Source organism: Ceratotherium simum, chromosome 16 (genome assembly GCF_057802395.1).
Source record: "Ceratotherium simum simum isolate JZ-2026a chromosome 16, ASM5780239v1, whole genome shotgun sequence".
Taxonomy (NCBI): Eukaryota; Metazoa; Chordata; class Mammalia; order Perissodactyla; family Rhinocerotidae; genus Ceratotherium; species Ceratotherium simum.
In genome coordinates this window covers 14,963,397-14,980,060 of record NC_141915.1, presented here as the reverse complement: position 1 = coordinate 14,980,060, position 16,664 = coordinate 14,963,397, and the positions used below count along the sequence as shown (strand labels likewise).

The following is a 16,664-nucleotide window of genomic DNA, read 5'->3' as shown; positions in this document are numbered from 1 at the left end:
ACTTGTTTACAAGGAGTAAACCAACTCCACCTTGGGCAGAAACGCTAAAAGGTGCCCTAGGAGCAAGAGTAAACCATAATTAAAGAAGACTTCACACACATGCTCCTGCCTGGCTTTGCATCATCAGGGGCCCAGAAGATCTCAAGAACTAAACTTGGATTAGGATGATCCCAGATTGTTAGTGACCCCAAGTGCTAAGTAAAAGCAATAGAAAAACATCGTATTTGGAGGAAAATAATGTCATCTTAGACTTCGAATTATTTGTCTTAATAATTTTTTTAAACACAATGTCTGGCACAAACCCAAAGATAAGCAGACACATGGGGAACTAAGATTCCGAAAGCAAGAACCAACAGCTGAAAGCATACAGGGACTCCAGACAGTATAATAATCAGACATAGATGGAAAAACAATGATGTTTACAATGTTTTTGGGTATAGAACCAAAGCTGAAAATTTTGGCAGGACTTTTTACAAACTGAACAAACAGGAGTAACCAGCAGTCAGATAAAAAACACACTACTATCCCTGCAGACATCCTGTCATGTTCTCTTCTGGTCACATTTCCTGCAAGGGCATTCACTCTCCTGACTCCTTATAGCATAAATTAGTTTTACCTATTTTTGTCCTGATTTAAGTGAAAGTTTAACTTTTGTACTCTTTTTTGTCTTCTTTTTTCATTCAAAATTATATATGTAAGATTCATCCACATTGTTGTTAGTGGTTGTGGATTGTTCATTTTCATTGCTCTATAGAATTCTATTACGTGAATATACCATTAAAAAATCCATTCTACTGTTGATGGGCATTTGTACTTTCCAGTTTTTGGCTGTTATGAATAGTGCAGGTATGTATTCCTATTGGGCATCCATATGTAGTAGTGGAATTTCTGGATGATAGGGCTGGCCTATGTGTAATTGTAGTAGATAGTGCTAAATAAATTTCCATAATACTTGTACACATTTACCCTGCCTCTAGCAGTGTGCAAGAATTCCAGATGCTCTACATTCCTAACATGATTTGGTATTTTTCCATCCTTTTAATTTGAGCTTTATGGTGGGTGTGTAGTGGTATCTCATTTTAATTTTCATTTCCATGATGACTAATGAAGTTAAGCATATTTTCATATGGTTGTTATCCATACATAGATCCTTTTGTGTAATATATCTATTAAGTCTTTTGCCCAGTTTTCTATTGGGTTATCTGTCTTTTTCATGTAGATTTGTAGGAGTTCTTTGTCAGATGAATGTAGTAAGAAGATCTCCAACTTTGTATGTTTACCTTCATTCAATTAATGGTGGGTATTGAGAAACAGAAGACTTTAAAAACACCTACGTTGTTTTGATGATTGTGTCTAGGCTGTATCTTATCCCATCCTCTGATCTTTCTGAGTCCTTATATTTAATATGTGTCTTTTGTAAGCAGCATATTGTTGGGTTTTGATTTTTTAATTCTGTTTGAAAAATTTAATCTTTTATTTGGAATATTTAAACTCTTAAGTTTTATGTAATTATGAATAAATTTGGATTTATATCTATACTATCTTGTGGTTTGTGTTTTATATTTTTGGCCTATCTGTTTTATATGTCTTTATATCTCCTTTTTTATCTTTTTTTGAATTAGTAAAATATTTTTTATTATCTACCTATTTCTTATGTATACTTGTTAGTTATATATTGTTTTACTCTTCTTTTAGTGATTACCCTAGAGATTACAGAATGTATCCTTGACTTGTTATAGCTGAATAGAAGTGATTATTTTTACCATTTCCATGATTCTCCTACAACCATTTTAACACCATTAACCACCATCTCACCTTCACATTATTATTGTCATGAAATTAATTTATACACATATTTTAAACTTCATAAGACCTTACAATTTTTGTTTTTTTGACTCAACATTCATTTATGTTTATTTATGGGTGTATCCTATCTGGTATTCTACATTCCATCCTATATTTCCAGGTTTCTGTCTGGGATCATTTTCATCTTGCCTGCAGAACCCCATTACAGGTATATCTCAGAGATGTTGTGGGTTCAGTTCCAGACTACTGCAATAAAGTGAATATCACAGAAAACCAAGTCACAACAATTCTTTGGTTTCCCAGTGTGTATAAAAGTTATGTTTACACTATCCTGTAGTCTATTAAGTGTGCTAGAATTATGTCTAAAAAAAGTACATATCTTAATTAATAAATAATTGCTAAAAAATGCTAACCATCATTTTAGCCTTCAGTGAGTCATAGTCTTTTTGCTGGTATGGGGTCTTGTCTCAATGTTGATGGCTGCTGACTGATCAGGATGGTGGTTGCTGAAGGCTGGGATGGCTGTGGCAATTTCTTAAAATAAGACAACAATGAAGTTTGCTGCATCGATTTACTCTTCCTTTCATGAACACTTTCTCTGTAGCATGCAATGTCATTTGATAGCATTTTACCTACAGTAGAACTTCTTTCAAAATTGAAGTCAGTCCTCTCCAATCCTGCCACTGCTTTATCAACTAAGTTTATGTAATATTCTAAATCCTTTGTCGTCATTTCAACAGTCTTCACAGCATCTTCACCAGGAGTAAATTCCATCTCATAAACCACTTTCTTTGCTCGTCCGTAAAAAACAACACTTCATCTGCTGAAGTTTTATCGAGATTGTAGCAATTCAGTCATCTTTAGGCTCCACTTCTAGTTCTAGTTCTCTTGCTATTTCCACCACATCTGTGGTTATTTCCTCCACTGAACTCTTGAACCCCTCAAAGTCACCCATAAGGGTTGGAACAACTTCCAAACTCCTGTTATTGTCGATATTTTGACCTCTTCTCATGAATCATGAATATACTTAACGGCATCTAGAATGGTGAATCCTTTCAAGAAGGATTTACCCAGATTCATCAGAGGAATCAACATTATTCTATGGCAGCTGTAGCCTTATGAAATGCATTTCTTAAATAATAAGACTTGGAAGTCAGAATTACTCCTTGATCCATGGGCTGTAGAATGGATGTTGTGTTAGCAGACATGAAAACAGCGTTAATCTTGTTGTACATCTCCACCAGAGCTCTTGGGTTACCAAGGGCATTGTCAATGAGCAGTAACCTTTTGAAAGGAATCTTTTTTTTTCTGAGCAGTAGGCCTCAACAGTGGGCTTAAAATATTTAGTACACCATGCTGTAAACAAAAGGCTTTGTTGTTTCATTTATAGAGCACAGGCAGAGTAGATTTAGCATAATTCTTAAAGCCCTAGGATTTTTGGAATGGTAAATGAGCATTGGCTTCTACTTAAAGTCACCAGCTGCATTAGTCCCTAACAAGAGAGTCAGCCTGTCCTTTGAAGCTCTGAAGCGAGGCATTGACTTCTCTCTATCTATGAAAGTCCTAGATGGCATCTTCTTCCAATATAAGGCTGTTTCATCTATATTGAAAATTTGTTGTTTAGTTTAGCAACCTTCATTAATTATCTTAGCTAGGTCTTCCAGCAGATTCTACATCAGCACTTGCTGCTTCATCTTGCACTTTTATGTTATGGAGATGGCTTCTTTCCTTAAACTTCATAACCAACTTCTGCCTCCTTCAAACTTTTCTTCTGCAACTTCTTCACCTCTCTTGGCCTTCACAGAATTGAAGAGAGTTAGGCCCTTGCTCTGGATTAGCCTTTGGTTTAAGGGAATGTTGTGGCTGGTTTGATCTTCTATCTAAATCACTAAAACTTTCTCCGTACCAGCAATAAGGCTGTGTTTGCTTTCTGTGTTTGCTCATCTGTTCACTGGAGAAGCACTGTTAATTTTCTTCATGAACTTTTTGTTTACATTCACAATTTGGCTAACTGGTGCAAAAGGTCTAGCTTTTGGCCTAGCTTGGCTTTCAACATGCCTTCCTCACCAAGCTTAATCATTACTAGATTTTGATTTAAAGTGAGAGATGTGCTCCTCTTCCTTTTATTTCAACACTTAGAGGCCACTGTAGGGTTATTAATTGGCTTAATTTCAATATTGTTGTGTCTCAGGGAATAGGGAGGCCCCGGTAGAGGGAGAAAGATGGAGGAATGGCCAGTCAATGGAACAGTCAGAATGCACAGAACATTTATTGATTGAGTTTACCATCTTATATGGGCACAGTTCATGGTGCCCCAAAACAATGGCAATAGTAACATCAAAGATCACTGATTACAGATCATCATAACAAATATAATTATAATGGAAAAGTTTGAAATAGTGTGAGAATTACCAAAATGTGACACATAGACATGAAGTGAGCAAATGCTGTTGAAAAAATGGCACTGATAGACTTGCTTGATGCAGGGTTGTGACAAACCTTCAATTTGTAAAAAATGCAATGTCTGTGAAGTGCAATAAAGTGACACACAATAAAATGAGGTATGCCTGTAGGTTTGAGGTATAATTTGAAGCCGGGAAGTGTGATGTCTCCATCTTTGTTTTTTTTTCTGAAGATCGATTTGACTATTCATTGTCTTTTGTGGTTCTATATAAATTTTAGAGTTGTTTTTCTATTCTGTTTTTAACTGCCGTTGGAATTTTGACAGGGATTGCATTAAAACTATAGATGGCTTTGAGTAGTATGGGCATACAAACAATATTAAGTCTTCCAATTCATAAACACGGGATATCTCTCCATTTATTTGTGTTGTCTTCAACTTCTTTCATCAATATTTTATAATTTTCAGTGTACAGATCCTTCAGCCTCTTGGTTAAACTTATTCCTAAGTATTTTATTCTTTTTGATGCCATCATAAATGGGATTGTTTTCTTGATTTCCTTTCAGAAAGATCTTTGTTGGTGTAAAGAAATACTACTGATTATTGTGTGTTGATTTTCTATCCTGAAACTACTTGTTTATTAGTTTCGACAGGTTTTTTTTTATATATATATATATTTTATTGATGTTTTAATGGTTTCTAACATTGTGAAATTTTGGGTTGTACATTTTTGTTTGTTCATCACCATATATATGACTCCCTTCACCCCTTGTGCCCACCCCCCACCCCCCTCCCCCCACCCCCTTCCCCAACCCCCTTCCCCCCACCCCCACTGCCCCTGGTAACCACAGTCCAGTTTTCTCTGTCCATGTGTTGGTTTATATTCCACATATGAGTGAGATCATACAGTGTTTGTCTTTCTCTTTCTGGCTTATTTCACTTAACATAATACACTCCAGGCCCATCCATGTTGTTGCAAATGGGACGATTTTGTCTTTTTTTATGGCTGAGTAGTATTCCATTGTATATACATACCACATTTTCTTAATCCAATCGTCAGTCGAGGGACACTTAGGTTGCTTCCACTTCTTGGCTATGGTGAATAATGCTGCAATGAACATAGGGGTGCATAAGCCTCTTTGGATTGTTGATTTCAGGTGCGTTGGATAGATTCCCAGTAGTGGGATGGCTGGATCATAGGGCATCTCTATTTTTAATTCTTTGAGGAATCTCCATACCGTTTTCCATAGAGGCTGCACCAGTTTGCATTCCCACCAGCTGTGTATGAGGGTTCCTGTTTCTCCACATCCTCTCCAACATTTGTTGTTTTTTGTCTTGGTGATTATAGCCATTCTAACGGGCATGAGGTGGTATCTTAATGTTGTTTTGATTTGCATTTCCCTGATGATTAGTGATGTTGAGCATCTTTTCATGTGCCTATTGGCCATCTGTATATCTTCCTTGGAGAAGTGTCTGTTCATTTCCTCTGCCCATTTTTTGATCAGGTTTTTTGTTTTTTTGTTGTTCAGTTGTGTGAGTTCTTTATATATTATGGAGATCAACCCCTTGTCAGATGTATGTTTTGCAAATATTCTCTCCCAGCTGGTTGGTTGTCTGTTCATCTTGATTCTGGTTTCATTTGTCTTATAAAAGCTCTTTAATCTGATACAAAGTCCCACTTGTTTATTTTTTCTTTAGTTTCCCTAGTCTGGGTAGACACGTCATCTGAAAAGATTCCTTTAAAACCAATGTCAAATAGGGTGTTGCCTATATTTTCTTCTATGAGTTTTATAGTTTCAGGTCTCACCTTCAGGTCTTTGATCCATTTTGAGTTAACTTTTGTGAATGGCGATAGCACATGGTCCACTTTCATTCTTTTGCATGTGGCTGTCCAGTTTTCCCAACACCATTTATTGAAGAGACTTTCCTTTCTCCATTGCATGTTCTTAGCACCTTTGTCAAAAATTAGCTGTCCGTATATGTGTGGTTTTATTTCTGGGCTTTCATTTCTGTTCCATTGGTCTATGTGTCTGTTTTTGTACCAGTACCATGCTGTTTTGATTACTATTGCTTTGTAGTATGTTTTGAAGTCAGGCATTGTGATGCCTCCTGCTTTGTTCTTTTTTTTTAGGATTTCTTTAGCTATTCGGGGTCTTTTGTTGCCCCATATAAATTTTAGTATTCTTTTTTCTATTTCTGTGAAGAATGTCATTGGGATTCTGATTGGGATTGCATCGAATCTGTAGATTGCTTTAGGTAATATAGACATTTTAACTATGTTTATTCTTCCAATCCACGTGCATGGGATATCTTTCCATTTCTTTATGTCATCATCGATTTCTTTCAATAATGTCTTGTAGTTCTCATTGTATAGGTCCTTCACCTCCTTGGTAAGATTTATTCCTAGGTATTTTATTCTTTTTGATGCAATTGTAAATGGTATTATCTTTTTGAGCTCTCTTTCTGTTAGTTCATTATTAGCATATAGAAATGCAACTGATTTTTGTAGATTGATTATGTACCTTGCAAATTTGCTGTAGTTGTTGATTGTTTCTAATAGTTTTCCAACAGATTCTTCAGGGTTTTCTATATATACAATCATGTCATCTGCAAATAGTGAGAGTTTCACTTCTTCGTTACTTATCTGGATTCCTTTTATTCCTTTTTCTTGCCTAATTGCTCTGGCCAAAACCTCCAGTACTATGTTGAACAGGAGTGGTGAGAGTGGCAGCCCTGCCTCATTCCTGTTCTCAGAGGAATGGCTTTCAGTCTTTCCCTGTTGAGTATGATGTTGGCTGTGGGTTTGTCATATATGGCCTTTATTATGTTGAGGTACTTTCCTTCTATTCCCATTTTATTGAGAGTTTTTATCATAAATGGATGTTGTATCTTGTCAAATGCCTTCTCTGTGTCTATTGAGATGATCATGTGGTTTTTATTCTTTGTTTTGTTGATGTGATGTATCACGTTGATTGATTTGCGGATGTTGAACCATCCCTGCGTCCCTGGTATAAATCCCACTTGATCATGGTGTATGATCTTTTTAATGTATTGTTGTATTCGGTTTGCCAATATTTTGTTGAGGATTTTTGCATCAATGTTCATCAGCGATATTGGCCTGTAATTTTCTTTCTTTGTATTGTCTTTGTCTGGTTTTGGTATCAGGGTGATGTTGGCCTCGTAGAATGATTTAGGAAGCGTTCCATTTTCCTCTATTTTTTGGAATAGTTTGAGAAGGATGGGTATTAAATCTTCTTTGAATATCTGGTAAAATTCACTGGAGAAGCCATCTGGTCCTGGACTTTTATTTTTTGGGAGGTTTTTGATTACTATTTCAATCTCTTTGCCTGTGATTGGTCTATTCAGATTCTCCATTTCTTCTTGGTTCAATTTTGGGAGGTTGTATAAGTCTAAGAATTTATCCATTTCTTCTAGATTGTCCAATTTGTTGGCATATAATTTCTCATAGTATTCTCTTATAATCCTCTGTATTTCCATGGTATCCGTTGTAATGTCTCCTCTTTCATTTCTAATTTTATTTACTTGAGCCTTTTCTCTTTTTTTCTTAGTAAGCCTGGCTAAGGGTTTGTCGATTTTGTTTATCTTCTCGAAGAACCAACTCTTTGTTTCATTAATCCTTTCTACTGTTTTTTTGGTCTCAATTTCATTTATTTCTGCTCTGATTTTTATTATTTCTCTCCTTCTGCTGGCTTTGGGCTTTGTTTGTTCTTCTTTTTCTAGTTCTGTTAGGTGTAATTTAAGGTTGCCTATTAGGGCTTTTTCTTGTTTGTTAAGGTGGGCTTGTATCGCTATGAGTTTCCCTCTCAGGACCACTTTTGCTGCATCCCATATGGTTTGATATGGCATATTATCACTTTTGTTTGTTTCCAGATAGTTTTTGATTTCTCCTTTAATTTCATCAATGATCCATCAGTAGCATGTTGTTTAATCTCCACATTTTTGTCACTTTCCCAGTTTTTTTTTCATGGTTCATTTCCAGTTTCATAGCCTTATGGTCTGAAAAGATGCTTGTTATGATTCCAATCTTCTTAAATTTATTGAGGCTTGCTTTGTTTCCCAACATATGGTCTATCCTAGAGAATGTTCCATGCACGCTTGAGAAGAATGTGTAGTCAGCTGTTTTTGGATGGAGTGCTCTGTATATGTCTACTAGGTCCATCTCGTCCAGTTTTTCATTTAAGTCTACTATTTCTTTATTGACTTTTTGTCTGGATGATCTATCCATTGCTGTAAATGGGGTGTTAAGATCCCCTACTATTATTGTGTTGTTGTGGATTTCTCCTTTTAGGTTTGTTCAACAGGTTTTTTTTTAAACAGAGTGTTTAGGATTTTCTCCATATAGGATCATGTCACCTGCAAACAGATGATTTTACTTCTTTCTTTCTGATTTAAATGCCTTTTCTTTCTTTCTTTCTTTCTTTCTTTCTTTCTTTCTTTCTTTCTTTCTTTCTTTCTTTCTTTCTTTCTTTCTTTCTTTCTTTCTTTCTTTCTTTCTTTCTTTCTTTCTTTCTTTCTTTCTTTCTTTCTTTCTTTCTTTCTTTCTTTGTCTGTCTGTCTTATTGCTCTTGCTAGTACTTCCAGTACTATTTTGAATACAAGTGGCGAGTGTGGGCATCCTTACCTTAGACTGGATATTAGAGAAAAAGAATTCAATTTCCTCCCAGTAATTATGATGTTAGCTTTGGCCTTTTCATAAATGACCTTTATTGGGTTAAGTTCCTTCTATGCCTATTTTGTTGATATATTTTAATGATGAACGGATGTTGAACATTGTTAAATGTTTTCTGTGCATCTATTGAGATTGCTTCTTATCTTTCATTCTGTTAATGTGGTGTATCACATTGATTGATTTGTGTATGTTAAACCAACTTTGCACACAACAGATGAATCCTACTTGGTCGTGCTGTATAATATTTTGATGTGGTGTTGAATTTGGTTTGCTATTGTTTTGTTGAGGATTTTTGCATCTATGCACATCAGAGATATTAACCTGTAGTTTTCTTTTATTGTCCTTTTATGACTTTGGTATCATGGTGGTGATGGCCTCATAAAATGAGTTTGGAAATATTCTCTCTACTTCTATTTTTTCAAGAGTTTAGGAAGGATTGGTATTAATTCTTCTTTGAGTGTTTGATAGAATTCACCATCTGGTCTAGATGAAGCCATCTGGTTCTGGGGTTTTCTTTGTCGGGAGGTTTTTGATTACTGATTCAATTTCCTTTTTTGTTATTGGTCTGTTCAGGCTATCTATTTCATCTTGGTTTAGTCTTTGTAGGTTGTATGCTTCTAGGAATTTATTTATTTTCTCTAGGTTATCCAATCTGTTTGCATAAAATTGTTCATAATAATCTCTTATGATCTTTTTTATTTCTGAAGCATCCATTGTAATATGTCTTCTTCCATTTCTGATTCTATTTATTTGAATCTTCTTTCTTTTTTTCTTAGTTAGTCTTGCTAAAGTTTCTTGATTTTTATCTTTCAAAAAAACAACTCTTATTTCTGCTGACTTTTTCTGTTTTTCTATTCTCTGTTTGATTTATTTCTGCTCTGATTTTTATTATTTTCTTCCTTCTGCTAACTTTGGGCTTAGAATGTTCTTGTTATTCTAGTTCTTTGAGTTGTAAAGTTACATTGCTTATTTGAGTTCTCTCTTCTTTTTCAATGTAGGCATTTATCATTATTAGCCTCCCTCTTACTACTGCTTTTGCTGCATCCCATAAGTTTTGGTATGTGACATTTTCATTTTCATTTGCTTAAAGATCTTTTTAAAAACTCTTTTTCATTTCCTCCTTGCCCCAGTGGTTTCAAGATTGTGCTATTTAGTCCATATTTATGTGAATTTTTCTATTTTCTTGCTGTTATTGATTTCTAGTTTCATTCCATTGTGTTTGGAAAAGATAACTTATATGATTTTGATCTTAAATTTGTTGACTTGATTTGTGACCTGAAATGTAATGTGTCCTAGAGAATGTTCCATGTGCCCTTGAGAAGGATGTATATTCTTCTACTGTTGGGTGGAAAATTCTGTATATGTCTGTTAGGTCTATTTGGTCTATGGTGTTCAACTCTGGTGTTTCTTTATTGATTTCCTATGTGGATATTCTAACCATTATTGAATGTGGAGTATTGAATTCTCTTATTATTGTATTGCCATCGTATCTCCCTTCAAATCTGTCATTATTTGCTTTCTCTACTTAGGTGTTCTGTTGTTGCATGCATATATGTTTACAATTGTTATATCTTCCTGTTGAATTGACCCTGTTATCATTCTGTAACGACCTTCTTTGTCTTTAGAGACAATTTTTTGACTTAAAATCTACTTTGTTTGATAAAAGTATATCCAATCTTGCTTTCTTCTGGTTACCATTTGCACAGAATCCCTTTTCCCATCCCTTCACTTTCAGCCTATGTGTGTACTTGATTGTAAAGTGAGTTTCTTGGGTGACTTCAGCAAAATGGCCAAATAAAACATCTTCCACTCATATCCCCCCTCAACAACAACAATTGGGCATCCATCTCCAAGGACAAAAGTGCCTTTGTGGGAGCTGTGGGATCTAGCACTATACACCAGTGCCTATCCTTGCATCAGGTAATAGGCATACAGACCTTGGTCTCAGTTGCACACCATGCAGGTGCCCGTGAACCAGCTCCAGCCCCTTTCAGCCATAGTCTGGGAGCCCTTGGAGAACACTGTCTTGGACAATCACCCACAGATGAAAGATCCTTCTTGAAAGTTTAGGTTTCCAGTGGAGAAGTTCTAGCACACTCTTGGAGGAAAAAAACCCCGAATTTGCATGTATTAGAGAGGGTAAGAGGAACAGTTTAACTTTACCCACATTACCCCTCCCACAAAGGCAGCACAGCTCTGTGTCAAGGGAGACCTTCTTGGCCCATGATTTCTCCCAGGGGTTGGGGGGAGTGAGAGTGTATGAATGATTGGCCAGCTTCTCCAGCTGTTTGGGATGCTGCCAAAGCGGGTTGTTTCTCTCTCACACCATCCAGAGTACTGAGTAATGAGTTGCATGGCTGGGGGATGGAAAGAGGCTGGGAGAACAGCAGGTAGGACTCTTGGAAGTGTAGGGGAGGAAGATAAATCATCTACCCTCTAGGGTCTTCTGGCTGGGCTATGAATTATATTAACATGAGACAGAATAACAGGAGAAAATCAAACAGAGCTTTATAAAATGTATACATGGGAGAGACTCAGGAAAACTGAGCAACTCACCAAAACGGCAGAGGTTCTCATCTTAAATACCATCTTCAGCTAAAGACAAATGAGGGTTTTGGGGGTAGTTGTTTGGGACTTCAAAGGGGAGGAAGGCAATTCACATGGAAATGGAAAAGCAAATGCGTGGTAAACAGAACTTTGATAAGAATGGGCCGAGCAAGGATCCTCCCAGTCTATTGATACCCAGAGTTATCTATGGTGATGTCCTGTCCTTGGGACAGGCCTTCTATCTTAAATTTCTTTTAGACAGTTAGTGAAGGGGAGGTCAAAGTTTCTTTCAGAGTCTTTTGTTCTTGAAAATAATCAAGGCAAAGAGAAACATTTTGAGGTGGCCAGTTCTGATCCCCCACAGAGGGCATTGAAGTGATTTGGATCCTACTAACTGTGTTGCAAACTCCATCAAGAAGCCTGTCTATGAACCACTGGGAAAACCTCATCCAATAGCAAAAAATAAACAACCCGATTAAAAAATAGGTAAAAGATCTAAATAGATGTTTTTCCAAGGAAGACATACAAACAGCAAATAGGTATATGAAAAGTTACTCAACATCACTAATCATCAGGGAAACGCAAACAAAAACCACAACGAGATATCCCTCACACATGTTAAGATGGCTATTATCAAAAAGATAAGAGATAAGAAGTGTTGGCAAGGATGTGGAGAAAAGAGAACACTTGTACACTGTTGGTGGGAATGTAAATTGCTAAAGCCATTATGGAAAACCGTATGGAGTTTCCTCAAAAAATTAAAAATAGAACTACTATATGTTCCAGCAATCCTTCTTCTGGGTATATATCCAAAGGAAATGAAATCGGTACCTTGAGAGATATCTACCCTCCCATGTTCATTACAGCATTGTTCACAATAGCCAAGCTGTAGAAGCCACCTAACTGTCTGTCGATGGATGAATGGATAAAGAAATTGCAGTATATATGTACAATAGAATATCACTCAGCCTTAAAAAAGAAGGAAATCCTGCCATTTGTGACAACATGGATGAATCTGGAGGATATTATGCTAAATGAAATAAGCCAGACCCAGAAGGAAAAATGCTTCATGATCTTATTTATATGTGGAACCTAAAAAAGTCAAATTCATAGAAGCAGAGAGTAGAATGGTGGTTACCAGGGACAGGGAAATGAGGGAAATGGAGAGATGCTGATCAAAGGTTTCAAAATCCCCCTTATGTAGCATGAATAAGTTCTAGAGATCTAATGTACAGCATGATGACTGTAGTTAATAATACTGTATTGGATACTGGTAATTTTCTGAGAGTAGATTTCACATGATCTCATCAGAAAAAAAAAAGATAACCAAATGAGGAGATGGATACGTTAATTAGCTAATAATCAACTAATTATTAGCTAGTAATAATTTTACTTTGTGTATATATATCAAATGATCATGTTTTACATCTTAAATAAATACAATTTTTATAAAAAATAAAAGAAAAAATAAAGAAAAAAGGAATGTGTCTTCAAATTTGTTCTGAGGGCACCATTCATTTACAAATGTCCCTGTTTTTAAATGCTCTGGTGGGTAAGTAGTAAGGGTATAGGAACTTTGCTGTAACTCTAGATGATAGAAGTAATTTTCAGTTTTCAATACTTATGGAAAAATGATCTTTCTTACCAATAATTATATCATGTTATTATGTATTTAGTAAGCTTGTAAAATGAATAATAGTGAAACAATATTGGTGAGGCCTTGGGGAAATAATTACATTTTGATAGCAATTTGGCAGAACATGAGCTTGAAACTATTTGTAAGTGTATGTGTGTGTATTTATTTTTAAGAATGCAGGCTAGGAGAATAAATCACATGAAAAAGTAATGCTTGTTGAAATGATATTTTTTAATATTCAAAAAATTGAATTAATTTTTAAAGAGTACAGTCAGGCAGTCTTTGACAAAACTATGGTGTAAGGGTATATTGGCACACCTCAAAAGGTATTATTAAGACAAACATGTCAACTGTGTTGTTATATGGACACTCATACACAAAATAAAAATATGAAAGTGTAACACACAAAGTAAGTTAAAAGGTAGAACTAAAAATATTGGTGAATACTAATTTAAACAGTGAAAGATGCATGTCTGTCAATGAATTAGGAGGGAATATGGGATGGTGCAAACCTGTGTATTTTCAATGAAGTAGATAAATTTTTACTTTAAATTTAAGTACCCAGTAAACATGGTTTTGAAGGTAGAACGAAATCTTCCTGGAATATGAATTCCAGTAGGTAGGCAATCCTACATTAAACCCCACAATGTTCTCCAAAAGAATGATTTAAGCACAGGATCACTTCTACACAAAGTGCAGGCTGTAGGCAACTCCATCAACAGTTCTTGAGAGTGAATTCACATCATCTGCTGCTGCTTAGCTTTAATTTTAACAAGGACTACCACCACAATGGCTAAAGTTTATTAAAAACATGCTATATACTAGGAATTAACCCTTTACATGCTTACATGCATATCTCATTTAATTATCACAATGTTTTACATATATTATCATATTCAGACTTCCTGACAACACAATGAGGTAGGTTATACTTGCTTTGAAAGATTAAGTAATTTCCCGGGGTCACATGGCTTACAGGTGCCAAAGTCAATATTTGAACTTACATCAGTCTAACTCTAGAGCCAATGCTGTCTACCACTTTGCTGTACTACTTTTTATTGTGAGAAGATAGAGTGCAAGATTACTGTAAGGTAAATAGGGAGCAGGTGAGCTGACTATCAATATGTGACTTCCACTGGAGAAGATACTATCTATAGTCATCACAACCTATGTCACTGCATCATGCAACCAGATACCTAAAGAATGAAAAGCAGCACCCAGGAATAGCTTTTTATTTTGCTATAGAATCTAATTGGTCATGATGTACTTTACTGAACTTACATTTGCCACAATTTTTACTGGCTTAACTTTCCAAGTTCTTTTTGGTAACCAACAATAATAATCACTGATTTGGCCTGAGTTGATCCCATATTGGCCTGAATTGATCATGGGAGAAGTACAGAATAGTGTGGTCTAACTGTGGATCATACAAGTTATGAACTGGTGATGGTGTCCTTGAATGCTGGGATAAATAGTTTGAACTTTATTCTGTAGGCAGTATAAAACCACTGGAGATTTCTGAGAGGTTAATGGTGATCTTCATTTTCTATGAAGATTAATATGATTGTGGTGTGCAGAATGGATGGAGTGGGGAGAGACAGAGGACTGAAGATCATCTAGGAGGGAGTTTCAATCACTCAGGCAGGAGATTATGAAGCGTCCATAAAATCATTCTTTCCTGGCCCCTAACTTACGATTGCAACCGTGCCAGTAAGATTTAGCACATGTTAGCAGTGCCAGGCATTATGCCAAGTGGAACTATTGGGGCCACAAAGATGAAACTGACTTGGAAAAATTTGCCCCAAAGATAAAAATGAAGTTTTCATATGAAATTTAAGGCGGTAGGAGGAATGGAGGCCTTGGATGCCTGGTTAAATACTGCAGTACGTCTGTGTAAAGACTCCACTCTCATCAAACCCTTTCCAGTCCTGGTTTCTATTCTTTCAACACGGAGGCTTCACAGACATGGGGAGTCCCAGTGTCAAAAACACTGTTGGTAGAGATCCAGGTCACCAAGGTCACAGCAATGGTGGGCAAAGTTATCTTTCCTAGAGTTTATTCTTGGCCACATACAACAGCACAATCAGATATTCCCTTATTTTGGGAATGAGCTGTCTCATGTTGTTTCAAAAGTATTCAAGCACATGCTTTATTATATGATAAATCTGGATGGCTATGATTTTAGAACATTATTATTGTAAGAACTTAAGCTAATGATATTGACCTGATGATGGGTTTGTTCTGATGTAGTCCTGAAGATTAGACATGAATATTTCAAGTTCAGATCACAGGTCCTGGAAGAGAGGTCTCCACTTTCTCTCCCTCTCTCATTCTTCACTACTTAATGTGATGGATGCAATTAGTTGGAGACCCCCATACTGGATGTGAAGTCACTACCACTAATACAAATGAATTTTCCTAACCCAAATTAGCTTTGTCAGGGAAGACTTGATGTCTCTATTCCTCAAACTATAGATAAAAGGATTTAGCATCGGGGTTACCACTGTGTACATCACTGATGCAACTGTGTCCATCTGTGCTGAGCGGGTGGAGGGTGGACTGAAATAAACACAAAAAGAAGTTCCAAAGAATAGAGAGACCACAGAGAGATGCGAGCTGCAGGTGGAAAAGGCTTTCCGCTTTCCCTGAGCTGAGGGGATCTTTAGGATTGTCAAGAAAATGTATGCATAAAAGATAATCAGGCAAAGCACACAAACTAGGCCTGCAAGACCCCCAGTGGTGAAGATCACCAGCTCATTGATGAAGGGGTCTGCGCAGGACAGACTCAGAAGGGGGTTGATGTCACAGAAGAAGTGTGGGATCTTGTGGTCTTCACAGAAGGACAGGCTGTTCATAAGGAGCGTGTGTAGGAGAGAGTGGAGGGCGTTCATGATCCAGGATGCAGACACTAGGAGGACACAGAGCTCAGGGCTCATGACCATGATGTAATGGAGTGGGTGGCATATGGCCACATAGCGGTCGTAGGCCATGACGGCCAAGAGGAATGCCTCCAGCATCACAAACAGCATGAAAAAATACAGTTGTGATAGACACCCTGCATACGAGATGACCTGATTCTGGGTCCATATGTTTGCCAGCATCTTGGGGACCGTGGTAGACACAAAGCAGGTGTCAGCAAGGGAGAGGTTGGCCAGGAAGAAGTACATGGGGGTGTGGAGGTGAGCATCAGTGATGATGGCCAGAATGATGAGGAGGTTGCCCACCACCGTGACCAGGTACACGGATAGGAACAGCCCAAAGAGGACCTCTTGCTGCTCTGGCTGTTCGGAGAGCCCCAGGAGGAAAAATTCCGAGACGTCGGTCAGGTTTTCCCATCCCATTTTCTGTAATCAGAATGTTGGGTTAATTGAATCAAGTTGATAAGCCCTGGACTGTGAGCTCTGAAAACTGTACAACACTCCAGTGTTGATCTTCTACTGTGAGGTTGAATCATATGAAATATCCAATATTTAATTGCTTGGGACCTACAAAAATGGCAGTCTCATATAGTTTAACTTAATATCTGCAAATGCCTGTGCCTGGTGCCGTGGGAAACCAAGGAGTTGTCTGCAATGGGAGAAGAG

At 36.9% G+C, this 16,664-nt stretch overlaps 1 protein-coding gene across 1 annotated transcript; it reads right to left on the bottom strand.

Moving 5' to 3' along the window:
- Positions 1-15,479: 15,479 nt before the first annotated feature.
- On the bottom strand, positions 15,480-16,436 carry OR1G1 (olfactory receptor family 1 subfamily G member 1). The gene has a single exon (XM_014789836.2). The coding sequence runs from the start codon at positions 16,419-16,421 to the stop codon at positions 15,480-15,482; it is 942 nt and encodes a 313-aa protein (XP_014645322.2). The 5' UTR covers positions 16,422-16,436.
- Positions 16,437-16,664: the final 228 nt, after the last annotated feature.

Coding starts and splice junctions, on each gene's coding strand:
- OR1G1 (XM_014789836.2), bottom strand. CDS start 16,421: ATGGGATGGGAAAACCTGACCGACGTCTCGGAATTTTTCCTCCTGGGG.